Below are 12,920 nucleotides of genomic sequence, written 5' to 3' on the forward strand. Positions count from 1 at the left end.
TTGGACCAGTTTGCGCCGGGGGTTATATCACCCGTTCGGTGGTAGCGAGGGGGAGAGGAGGAGTGGTTTTTGGGGCCAAGTAGATTGGCGGAAGACCGTACCGGACCATACCAACTGATCGACCGACACGGGACGGTGAGCAGCAAATGCTCGGAGGCAAGAACAAGAGACGCAAAATGTTTAAAAAAAAAAACGGCCCCTTGGGGTGAATGTCAGGACAGGTTTCGACGTCAACGACGACGGCAAGTGATCGTATCGATTTAGTGGTTTCGTTAATCGATTCAGACCCCCGGTGATCGGTGGTCCAGTGTCCACACTTCGGTTCCACCAGATGTAGGTCATATGAGGCTCTCGTGGACGTTTTCGAGGAAGTCACTCAAGCACTGATCACCATGGGTCACTAGAGAGTGCGATCTATAGGTACGATACCCCGTCTAGGGGCCCGCTTCCCACGATAATGAACCGATACCACACACGTGGCCTATCCGATCCTGGTGCCGCTGATCCGATCTCAAAATAGTGATCTCCACCACGATCTGATCCGCGAATGGCTCGCATATATAGGTAGACCGTTTAATTACGTGCTGGCGGAACAGAATTTACTACTGTGCGGGAGAGAGAGAGAGAGAGAGAGAGAGAGAGAGAGAGAGAGAGAAATACGAAAGGGAATTGAAAGGGGGTGGTTTTCTGCCTCTTCTTTTTCTTGTCTTGTTTTTGTTTATATTTATCCCGCGATCGCGTACGCGTCATGTCTCTTTGTCGGGTGTATTTTCGGCCTGACCTGCGATGATGATTGCGAACCACGACAACGATAACGATGGTGACTGAGTAGCTTCTTCTTCTTCTGCTACGTCGTAAGTCATTCAAACGCATTACGTAAGTGGTATACTGTGGTACGGTTGGCCATTGGCGCGAATTGGCGTCGTCGATTCGACGAGGACGAGCTGCAACAAAACCAAACCGCACAAACGGTGCCAAGTAGGAAGCGCAATCAATATTTTAATTGGCCCATCAAAATGATCGTTATTAAATTAATGGCCCACAGACTCGAACTCGAAGGCGCAGAGAGAGAGAGAGAGAGGAAGAGCGAGAGAGAGAGCGACGCAGAGAGAAAGATATTAAAATGTGACGAATGGGGAATGATTGGAGATCAATTCGGTCCCCAATTGGTTCGCCTTTGCTTTGTACATTGTTGCCAGAGCTTGTCCGCAGTCGTAGAAGTAGAAGTAGTAGAAGTAGACGTCTAGTGGACTGGCGAGACGTTGTGTGATGGCGCCTTGCCCAACACAAATCGAGGAAGAAGAACGAGTGCGTGTAGCGATCGCGATCTTCTTCGCTGCCGCGTGCCTCAACATTGTGGTCACAGTGTTAAATCAGGCGCGATCTTCCCCTATTTAATTGTAAAATGGAGGAGTTCTATGTCATTAAATTTACTGTAGAGACGAGCTATTCATTATTGTAAACGAAAATCAGTATTTAAATAATCACTTCATGTGTTAATGAAGCATTTAGCTGCTTCAAACATTCACTTGAAAATAATACGAATTTTTTGTAGTATTTTCTGAACCTTCGCAAGTAAGCTGGTCGCACGACACCGACCACTCGCCATGCTGTGGCAGGTGTCTGCTACTGCTAGCTTCTGCTGCTGCTTGAGTACCGGGAGGCAACCAGCTCCCGCTAGTACGCGCTTCCTCCATCTGTCACACCCAGACCAGACGACCAACTAGCCACGATCATCTTCGCGCCATTTCAATCTATTTTTAACTCGACCAACACTTTGAACGGGCGCCACTCGAGCTGCAGCGCAATCGAACCCTGGCGGGGGAACCCGGTCACACTCCACGCTGCCGCCGTTTCGAGGATTCGAGGGATCCAAGTTTGGCGGCTTTTGTTTTGGTCTTTACATTCTGGCTCTCTGTCCTACTCGGGATTGTAGGTACACTGTCGTGTGGCCACTTGCTTTTGGGGTTTTCTTTCATTAATTACTACGACGTCTAGGTAATGGCCAGGGTGGACAGTAAACAGAACCACCCAATGCGTGCTCCATGATCGTTTCTCGTTCGCATCTTGTGCGAATTTTTGTGCCAAACCGGTCACAACAAAACAAGAGCCGCAACAATGTATCCGAAACTCACTCCTCGCTACCCCCTGGCTAGTATGTCACCTCCACCCAGTGTTGTTGTTCGGCGATGGCGCTGTACGAGTGCACGCGTACTGATGCCATCGGCATCGATGGGGGGCTCGTTCTCGTCGTTCACAAAGTGCACATCAATCGATTCTGTTTCCGCGCCGACCCTTATGACGCGCATTTGACGGTCAATTATAAGACGCAGTACGCGAACGTGGACGTGAACGAGTGAGTGAGTGGACGAACGAGTTTCGCCGTAAAAGTCGGTGCCATGGAATGTGGCAAAAGGGGGATCTAGTGGGAGACCGGACCGAGGCGTGCCCCCCGACCTGGCAGGCGTGTGTTGGTGATCGGTGGTACGTAAATCACGTTGCAGTTGCTTGAAAGGTTGCAGGAGTGCAACGGGAGTGACGCGAAGTGGGTAATCGCATACCACAACTCCCGCATCGACGTAGTAGTTCGTCTGACGTTGTGTTCTCCGCTATTTACGCCACAATTAGGGTTGGAACTCTTGAATGAATGAGTTTAATGATTGTTTAGGTACGGGGTCATTGCGATCAAGATCCACTAGTCAATGGGACGAGATGAGCAGCAGAACTTCCCTAGGAAGAAGCTCATTCTGAGTGGATAATAATGAAGATAATTTGCCAAGAATGGCGCCACATTCTGTTCTTCAATTCCAGTACCCCCCCTATCGAGCACTGGCCACAACTGGTCCGGTATCAATTTCAACACTAATGAGTGATCGTCACGTCGAGGTGAATTTGCCTCCCAAACCTGTCGCTCCCCAGGTCGGTTCGGAACGAGCTCGAACTGGTTTCAGCCAGTCGTTCACTGGCGCCGTGCAGTCGTACTGCGGTGGGCTCTGGCACCAGCAGCAGCAGCAGCAGCAGGTGTGTGGCCGGTTAAAGGCAATCAACGGGAGGTTCGTGCTCGAATCACCTTATTAATACACCATCGCAATATACATATCTCTGTCATTCTCATTTCATCGCGCGCGCTTCGGTTTCAAATCTCATCAATTTTAAAAACCTCCGTTCGTTCGTTTACACGCCACGGCAAAAGGTCATTGCGATGTAGATGCCTGCCGTCTGCCGTCGGATCGGATTTAGTCAATTTGGAGCCACACTCGGAAGAGTGGTGGGATCGGTGAAGGTCACACAATACCGCACAGACTATGAGAAGAATCCACGTGCAGGAAGAGACCGCTTCCCCCGGGGAATTTGCATTCCCCAAATCCGCGTGCCTTAGAACGTAAAAATTTATATGTAAAAAAAAACTAAAACCCTCAAGTACTTCCCCCCCGTCCGGATGATCGTGTTCGGCGTCAGCCATCTCCGAGATCGAGAGTCGAGATCGAGTGACGAGGGCTCTGGAAGTGATGATTCCGAAACCCACAGTCGTACGCATTAAAAAATTTCCACAACCACAACCGAGAACCGGTTCATTCCGGTTCGCTGGTATTTCCTAGTTTCTAGGTCCAATTTGGGAGGTTTTATTATTTTTTTTTTCACTTCTCTTTTTTTTCGACTCCGATCAGACGACCGCGTGTCTGTGAGTAGGTTACGATCGGTGCGGTGCGGCGCGGCGCGGTATGAGGTGATTGCAGAATTCGCCGACGCCACGGAACAGTGATTCCGATAGGCACGAGGCAGACAACCAAGCGAGAAGCGAGGAAGAAGTAAAAGAAGACCGTCCCAAAAACCTGTAGCCAGTCAGTCAGGCAGCACTGCGCTGTGTCTGTCTGTCTCGCGAAATGATCGCGCGTGTGCTGCCGATGATCGGTGATCCAGGTGATAACCCAGGGGAGGGTGAGCACCAGAAGAAGGGGAGGGGGTGGTAAGACAAATAGTCCAAGAGGTGCGCCAGGAGTGGTGCGGGATTTTTAAAGCAAAAATGCAAACAGAACGCCGAAGTAAGAAGGCTAAGGCACTTCCATCATCATCATCATCTGCTGGCCAGGTGGCAGTGATACGATCGCCAAAAAGATGTGAAAAAGAAGCAAGAGCACACCTACGGTAACGGCTTAACGCACGCACACATCACCGGACCGCCGCGGCGTCCAAATCTCGTTTCTCGAGCGAACTGGCGAACCCACCGCGCCGGTGAAGGTCAGATTCCGGTGATGTTGGTGGTGGTGCTGGTGGTGGTGGTGGCAGTAGCTCCGGCGTGACCGGCCGAGAACCAGTTGCGCCGCCCGCCCCCCCAGCGAGGCCGTGACGGCTCGTGCGCGTGCGATTGGCGCGGATCCTCGACTTGGAAGTGGATAGGGGAGGTTTGGCGACCGCACCGGACCAACTCCGGACCAGATAACAGATTTAGAGGAGCGTGAAAGAGTCCTTCACTCCTGCTACTTCTCCCCCCGATCACCTTCTTCTTCTACTTCTTCTTCTTCTTCTTGCTGTTCTAACTATTGGCTGTTCCGAGTGTTAGATACACATGTCAGTGCTACTGTATGTCAATTCTGTCCACTCTCAGGGTGTATCTGTATCCGTGAGATTTCGCAGCATTGGAACATTGAAAATTACCGGTACGAATACTGTTCTACGGAACAAAACCTAACCTACACCTTCATGCCTGGGTCAATTAAAAATGTAAACATTAGACAGTGAGCAAGAGAAAAGACACATCCCACGTGTGACTAGTGTTCTAGTGTGATCGAGAGATTTGTTTTAGCATTTTCTTCTTGCCTTTTTAATCCTTCTTTTTGTTTCTTGACATAAGGAAGCACTTATGTGCGCAAACCCTAAGCAGAGAACATAGAATTGAGATCAGAACATGGAAATGATTGAATTACCATGTCACAAACGTCTATTCCTTAACTATAACAGAACTATTTATAATTCTAACTCCAATCCAGCACCCACAAAAACCAGGTTTCACCATAAACGAGCAAGTTAATGTCACAATATCGCGAACTTGCGATGCAATCGATCGATCAAAGTTCAGGAATGCACTACGCCGCCAGTCAGCATGCTGTTGCTCCATAAAACACCCCCCGCAGAGTAATATGACACTTCGTAGCATAAAAACTCTTCTGGCTAAAATGCACCGATCGGTTCCACTAGCACCCAGCGATCGGTAACAAGATCGTGTAGCTTCGCCCCCAAAAAAAGAAAGACAAAACAATCGCGGCGGTGCACAGGAGTGGTGCATTACACCAGGCGCATTGGGACACATTTTTTTTTGGCGCAAATGGCGCGGAAACCACACAAAACACAGAAAGCCCCAAGGAGAACCCCGGACGATTACTTACCGGGATTGCTAGCCAGCTGCTGATTGCTGCACTTGCTGCTGTCCAGCTCGTTTTCCGGTTCGACAAAGTTCTCGGGTCGGGGCAGGGGCCAGGTGTTGGAGCGGGCACGTGTTTGCGGTTCGAACCCCGTATCCTGCAGCTCGGCCAACGCATCCATCGGTATGCCATCGTTGGAGATGTTGTCGTAAAGGCTGCCCCCGCCACGTAACGGTGAAACTGGCCAGCCACCACCACCGCCACCGAACGGATCCATCCCGTGGCCGTACGTGCCCGTCTGGTACGTGGTGGAGATCAGCTTTGCGATCGTTCGTGACGCTTGACAGCACCCCTGCGGTACACACAGAACCAACCAAGCCTACTCGGTTAGCGTCTTCAACTTTCAATTATCGGCGCTACCGGTTAACTACGGATTCGCAGAAACTAGCGACACTTCCGGCGAAGGATCACGAATTCCGTGCGCACGTGGCATTCACTGGCAAGGAAACTCGCACACTGAACCGTGTTGGACACAAGCACACACAGAAACACAAACAGCACTGTCACGATCACGGCACGGTTTTTTTTTTGCACGATTGTGCGCTTCACTTTTTATAACTGAAAGCTTCTAACTTCCTTGGGCAGCCCACGGGCATTAACACGACAAGGAACAGAGCAGCCACAGTAGATCACTCGTGGTTTTTCGTGTCTTCCGACGGCAACTTCTGCACTCACACATAAACGCGCTCACGAGGACGAGAATCACCACCGCACGCACCTTATCGAAGTGCACTGTATATCCCGCACTTGGGGTTTTAGTAAGTAGTTTGGAACAAACGGAACATGCACTCTGCTCACACCTGTACGCCCCCAGGGACCCGCTGAACTGGAAAAGGGATTGGATTGCATTAGAATATTTATAATCAGCACACTGTGACGCACTGATTGACACAATCTTGCAGCGTACTACTACAAGGAGCTAGTAAACTGTGATTCACTCGCAGTACGGAGCACTTGGTTCCTTCGTTTGCATGCGCCTCCATCGGTGCACACACTCGCACGCACAATTACATCGATGACCGATCCCTTGGCCTGCTTGATCGCAAAACAACACTACACACCAGCAAGTGACGCGCGTTTGTTGCCACTGTGACGTTAACCCCAAACAGCAGCACCAGCAACAACATTCGTAGCACACCTTCCACTATACTTAATCCCCCTCCGATGATAAAGTCGGAAGCCTCATGCCCCCCGAAAAAGGCAAAACAATCCTTATCGCTAACAATCGCTTAATGCGCTCTTTGATTGCAAAAAAAAAACTACACCAAAAACATGCTAATCAGCGAGTAGCAATGACTACTACTACTACCGCGGGTACTACTACTACTACTGTCATCATCACCAACAACAACAACAACAGCAGAAGTAGCAGCAGCAACAAGAGCTAACGAGAGATTGATAAGTGACCGCAGGCGCACTTCGTCGTCGGTGGTGATAAGGGCAAAAAGTGCGTAACATCCACACAACAGCACACACAGAAACTACGCACGCACGGAACTACCAACACACGGATGAAATGCTCGCACGCACTCACGAAGATGAGTAGTTTGGAGTTTGACGGCACAGAATCAACGCGGCGCAGCTCACATCATCACTCATCAGACATCATCCAGGATACTGAGGCGTCGCGCCAGGCTTGCTGCGTCGCCACCAGTAGCAGCATAGCAGGGGTTTGCATGCATCCTGCTCTGACTGTCAATGTCCTTTCTCGCTCGCACCCCTCACGGGCTGGCTCACTATGATGATGGTGCTGGTGGTCGTAGCCGCGAGTGAGTTGCGCGAGGTTCGCGAGATCCCGTCGCCGTCGTGAAGTGCCAAATGCTCTAAATTTATACATTTTCAACTCGTTGATAAAGTTGATCGCGCCATCGCGCGCGCCTCCACACACCACCAACACAGCGAGATTCACGTGCGCGCGCGCGCGCGCTCGCGCGAGTCACAAACAGACACAAACACACGTACGCACACCGTCGTCGTTGCGAGGGAAACCCCTTGAACCACGGGTGTGTTGTATCGGATCCGACCGTCGTCGTCGTCGTCGTCGTCGTGGACCACCGCATCCGAACGAACTGACCGCAAAATACCGGACCGCGCGGAACCGAGGCCTCCTCTTCTCGCGTTCGCGCTCACGCTCGCCACGAGATCGCGCGAAGCGAATTGATAATGGGGGTCCAAGTCAGCTTTAAACACGGCACGGCAAGGAATGAGATGGTGGACCTCACGCACACATGCAACACGGCCGTTTGTCGCCCGGTGTGGAGCAGCAGCGTTCCGCGGTCAGAGCTGGATCTTCATGAAGAGAGGTAGAGAGGTGGGGCATTAATTCAATCGAAAGTGCGTATCAAGCAGGATTGAATGCCAGAGCGCCAGAGGCATGCGCGAACGCGAACGTTCCACGCGCGGAAGGCCCACCATCAATGGGGTGCCGCGGGGTGAGATGGATGGTGGACACATACGCATCGCTACGACGACATGGACCAGCCAACCAAGAGGCACGTGTGCAAATGTGACACATTCGCGCGTTCGCGTACACCCACACACCGGGAGCCATTATCAGTAGAGCAACAACAGCAACAACAGCCAGCAACAACAGCCAGCAGCGCGCTCTTCGCAGGGGACGCAACAACGTGCGCATCGACATCGTGGTGCTTTCCCCCCCGGACCGGCCGGTACCCACTCCCCCCCGAAAAACCCCTTTCTCACACTCTCGCTCACTCGCTCCCTCGCAGATACGAAGGCGTGTAGAAGGAAGGAAGGAAAGAAGATCGTACGATCGAGCGTGCGTGAACGGGTTGAGCCCCCCCCCAACCGCCTCAGAGAAGGGTTGTGTATGGGTGTGTGCGTAGGTAACGTAACGTGATCGGGTGTAATTTGTGACGAAGACGCGGCACAGTGAGAAGATGGCAATAATTTGACAATTAGTGATCAGAATGGATCAGGTGCGTGGAAGAAGGGGATGTGCCGGTGGAGGAGCACGGTCTTTTACTGTTCTTCCTCTCTCTTTTCTCAGCAAGCCATGGAACATGCGGTTCTCTTCCATTTTTTTTTTTGTTGAAAACCGATCAACTCGCCGATTGCTGACGCAGTTCAGTTGCTTGCAAATGTCTTTTCGATGTCCATTCACACCCCTGACTAAACGAAGATCGCAAAGATCGCGCGCAAACGTCGAAACTGTTGAGCATCGGGCACTGCGGCGCTGCCACGTACTGCTGCCCCGAAATTCTGCCAACAACATGGTCAAGGGAAACCCGGTTGCGCTGTTCCCGACAAATGTGAAGACGAGTGCGCGGCCCACGAGATCATGGTAGAACGTTCTACAACCACACGCACACACACTCGCGAGAGAGCTCGCGATCGCACATCATCGCGAGTCTTCACGGGAACATCACATCAGCCTCTCGAACCCCCCCCCAAAAACCAATACCAGCAAGATCGCGCACGGCGCTCGCACACAGTCACAGCATTCAGCGGCATCCCCCCCCCCCCCCCTCTCCCTTGGCCCGCTGGCAAATTGGATTCCATTCGTTCTTCTTCACACCCCGAGCACCCCTTTCAAACCCCTGCCGCCCCTTGTGAGGTTGATTCTGATGCGCATAAAGCTTTGGCGCTTTTTCGGCGACCGACCACGTTGCCGTGAGGGGCGGCCAGTGTTTGTGGTGGTGGTGCACGGACTCTCTATCTCTGCGCGCTTCCTAGTGCCATCTCGTTCCCGTTTGGGCAACACGCAAGCACCCCCCCCACTCAACCCCTGGCTGTGATGCTAGGGATGGGGCGCGTTCGATAGAATGTACAGCAGAAAGTGAGCATCATCATCTCGCAAGGACGCGATTGAGAGTGATCCTTATATTCCAAAAATTCTATTGGCCACTTGTGACCGCGCTCCTTCTTTGCAACCCTGCTCTCGGGGGGGGTGGCAGCTGGTGGGGGCCACTATCTCTATCACCAAAGCACGCACACAAACCATTCGGGAGTGAGGTGTGTGCGCGCGCGGGCCAACGAGTGGACCAGCGAGATTACGTGCTCGCAGCACTACAACCCTGGTGCCAGCCAGGGGGGAGGAAAGTGCGCCGTGAGGCAGTGTCGGCGGCCATCAGATAATTATCAATTCAGTTTTTTTCCATCGCACTTCTCGTGGCGGTGGGGCGCGTTTGGGAAGAGAGTTGGTTTGCTGCTGTCCAGTGGACACGCGCGTTTGGAGCAGTTTCGATCGAGTATTCACAGGCGATAGACAGAGAGAAGGAGAGCAGTAAACGGTGGGTTGAGCGAGATAGTAGTACCAGCAGCAGCAGCAGCAGCAGCAGAGCAGTGCCATGGAGCGGTTGCTGGTGGAGAATCAGGGTTCCATTATCACTATTTCACTGACCGGCGTCGCTACCATCCCTCCTCTGCTTCGTCATAACCTAGAACCTACTCTAGACACACACTACAACACACATGCGGGGAACCAACACAAAAGTTCTAACTCGTTTTTTTTTGGGAGAGAGAAAGAAAGACGCTTTTAGGGAGGGAGCTACACACCACAAACAACAACAACAGTACAACAGCTGTGTTGTCTGTTCCGGGTCAATTGAAAACTAGGTGATAGCGTGGAGAGACAAAGAGAGAGAAAGAGAGAGAGAGAGAGAGAGAGAGAGAGAGAGAGAGAGAGAGCCCGGGGGGTTGGCTTGGACTGTGTCAACACAACAACGATGATGGAGGCGCCGCTACTCGATCGAGGCCTTGATCTGTGACCGAGAGAACCTCCAGCAATACACTACACTACACTGCTGCCCTTGCCGGTCCGGTCGCCCTTATCATTTGGCGCGACGATCGCACGGCACTTTTATCGATCGATCACGATCACGCCAATTCGCACCCAAAAGAGGCGGGGGTGGGGGGCACCCAAAGAAAAAAATCCACTCCTTCGATGACGGCATCATCATCATCATCAGTGCCGGTGCACGTTGGGCGAGAAAATCGAACGCAACGATGAGTGACGAGTGACGGGAAAATCGAACGAAAGCGGAGCGAATAGGCAAAGGAAAAGCCCCAGGTGTGCTGGTGTGCTGGCGGCCCAGCAGCATAGAGCTGATGAAAAAGAGGAGAAAGAAACGAAGAGCAAGAGAGCCGACGACCAACACCATCATCATCATCCGGGGCCTCCGGTCAGGGCACACACCAAAAAAAAAAAACTGAAATATAACGCCGCCCGTTGCCGTTACCGTGGCCGCCGTCGCCACAAAACACACACTATCTGGCTGGCAAAGACCTTCAAGGTTAGCCTGGTGTTGCTGGCGCTGGTGCTGCTGCTGATGGAAGCGCGCCACCCAACCATCCGTCCACCCATCCATGTGCTTTATCTCTGCTTTGCTGCGTGGCGCTACACGTTGCCTCGAGAGAGCGGGTGCTGCTGGGTGGTGTTTCCTCACCGCTTCGCTCCCTCCGCTTTCCTTTCGTTTTTCCTGCGTAATTTTCCTGCCACCCATCTTTTTTTTTCGCTTTCCAGCTGCCGCTGACGACACAGAACCGAATCGCGCGAGATCGCTACCGTTCCAGAGCCTCGCTGGGATGTAGAACAGCGTCGTGATGCCTGCTGGCAGCCGGGAGGGTTTTTGATCGATCGACAGGCTCCCGGAGGAAGATCGCACGCAAGGCATCCCAAGGAGTGTGGGCAAAAAATGGCCATTGGCAGAGAGCAGAACGGAATCCAACCGTAAACCGGGCGGGGGGATGGGACTCCATCTTTGGCCGTCGGATGGATGGCTCGAGTGATATGGTCTGATTGAGGCTCGGTACTGCCAATCGCTTCAATGGTTTTGGCGAAGGGTTCGGGGCCGTCTCTCGGCACTCCGGGCGGATTGCTCGGCTGCTCTGTTCGCTTGTCGGCGATCGGTGTTCAAGCAGAACGACGATCAACGATAACCAGCAAGCGGCTCTTCGTCTTCATCTTCATCTTCGGCAGAACAGGTTGCAGCAGTGATAAGAGGTCAACGCACCCGCACCTTTCCGATGGAGCGAGCGATGGAAATTACGAGAAAATTGACCGGATCGCGATCGAGATGAGGAGGGGGGAAAAAAAGGAACAAAAACCGGTGGCTCCGGTGGCGGGTCGGACGGTTTCTGGATTTTTCTGTCGCGCCGTCGTCGCTGGAATGGAATTACTAATGTATTCCGGCATGCCACCACCATCACCACCACCCCCGGGAAAGTAGGCTACCTTGATAGTCCCGGGGATCGTTTACTCGCGATCCGGCATCATTCTGAGGGAGCGATCCGATCGGTGGTCAATCGAAACCCGTTCCGTGTGCACGCTCGTGCGCTTGTGTGTGCAAGTGTCTCGACATATAAGAGGTGCTGCTGTTGGTGCTGCTGGTGCTGCTACTGGCATAGCTCCCAGTCTACAACGGTAACCCGTATCAATAGAAGCCACTTGAACGTTGATGATGATAGTGGCCACGAGCTGCTGGGCCACAAATTGTGTGTGCCAGGATCTCGTTCGCTCGATCGCTTCTTCGAAGAACGCAAGCACAACACATCACAGCTGCCGGCGGTTCCTAGAGGCCAGAGTTCTCTCGAGTTCAGAGTAGTAGTAGCCGCTGGTAGTAAACAGTAAACACACCCGGGCCGGGGGAAAACATTCACCACGCGCGCACACACGTAGACACACACGGGGCACACATGGACACGCGAAATTCAGTTGATAAGCCCGAGAGCTCATCCCAGAACGGGATGATCATCAGGATTGGGATCAGGATGCAGCAGCACGCGGCATCGATGGCGTCACTCACGATAGGGACTCCGTGCTGTTGATGTTGTTGTCGTCGTGCTGTTGTTGTTGTTGTTGAGCCCTTTCAGCCTCCCTGCTGCTGCTGCTGCTGCTGTCTTATCTGTCCGCAGTTCGTCGCGATCTTCTCATCAACGAGACACAACCACGGCAGCGCCGACGACGACAACGACAACGACGAAAGCACACATACGGGTACACGCAGCAGGCTCTGGCAGGTTGTTGCGTACGAGCCGGATGTAAGCGGATGACGGACTGATTCGTGGAACCGTGGAACCGATGCTCAACGCGGTCTTCTCACTGTGCTGTCCCCTCTTCCGTCCCAACCCGTCCACCTGTCCCGCCATCCCTCGGTGAAAACCCGATTCCGATGCGAATCGCTTCGGTGCCGAGTGAACGAACGAACGACTGGCCGACCGACCGGACCAACACAGACGCAGGCGTCGTACCGGTTTCGCCAGCCATCCCGTCCCCACCGGGGGCCACCCTCGGCCACCTTCACGTTACGCAAAACGTCGCGGCTCTTCATCTTCTGGTTCAGCTGGCTGGCTGGCAGCTGGTTAGGACTGGCCCCCGTTTCACTAACACTGATGGCGACGACCACGACGCAATCGCTGGACGATGCGAACAGCACCGAACGAATGCTGGGCCCAAACCGGCCGCGAGAGAGACAGAGGAGGAAGGAGGAGGCACATTCAGCTGTTGCTGTGTGTTGGCGCCTCGACGACTTTCGTGCC

The 12,920-nt window shown here is 53.0% G+C and overlaps 1 protein-coding gene across 11 annotated transcripts in view; it reads right to left on the bottom strand.

Annotated features, from left to right (window-relative positions):
- The window catches only part of LOC126580885 (forkhead box protein O), a 58,329-nt gene extending 45,906 nt beyond the window's left edge, over positions 1-12,423 (bottom strand). For 2 of the 11 annotated variants that reach the window (XM_050244208.1, XM_050244197.1), the window contains exons 1-2: positions 12,188-12,423; positions 5,385-6,246 (exon numbers count right to left, since the gene is read on the bottom strand). In XM_050244208.1, coding sequence (XP_050100165.1) covers positions 5,385-5,637 — 253 coding nt within the window. In that variant the 5' untranslated portion in view covers positions 5,638-6,246; positions 12,188-12,423. The other 9 variants (XM_050244203.1, XM_050244207.1, XM_050244199.1 and 6 more) reach the window with 9 other exon arrangements.
- Between the last annotated feature and the right edge of the window lie 497 nt (positions 12,424-12,920).

Source organism: Anopheles aquasalis, chromosome 2, assembly GCF_943734665.1.
Source record: "Anopheles aquasalis chromosome 2, idAnoAquaMG_Q_19, whole genome shotgun sequence".
Taxonomy (NCBI): Eukaryota; Metazoa; Arthropoda; class Insecta; order Diptera; family Culicidae; genus Anopheles; species Anopheles aquasalis.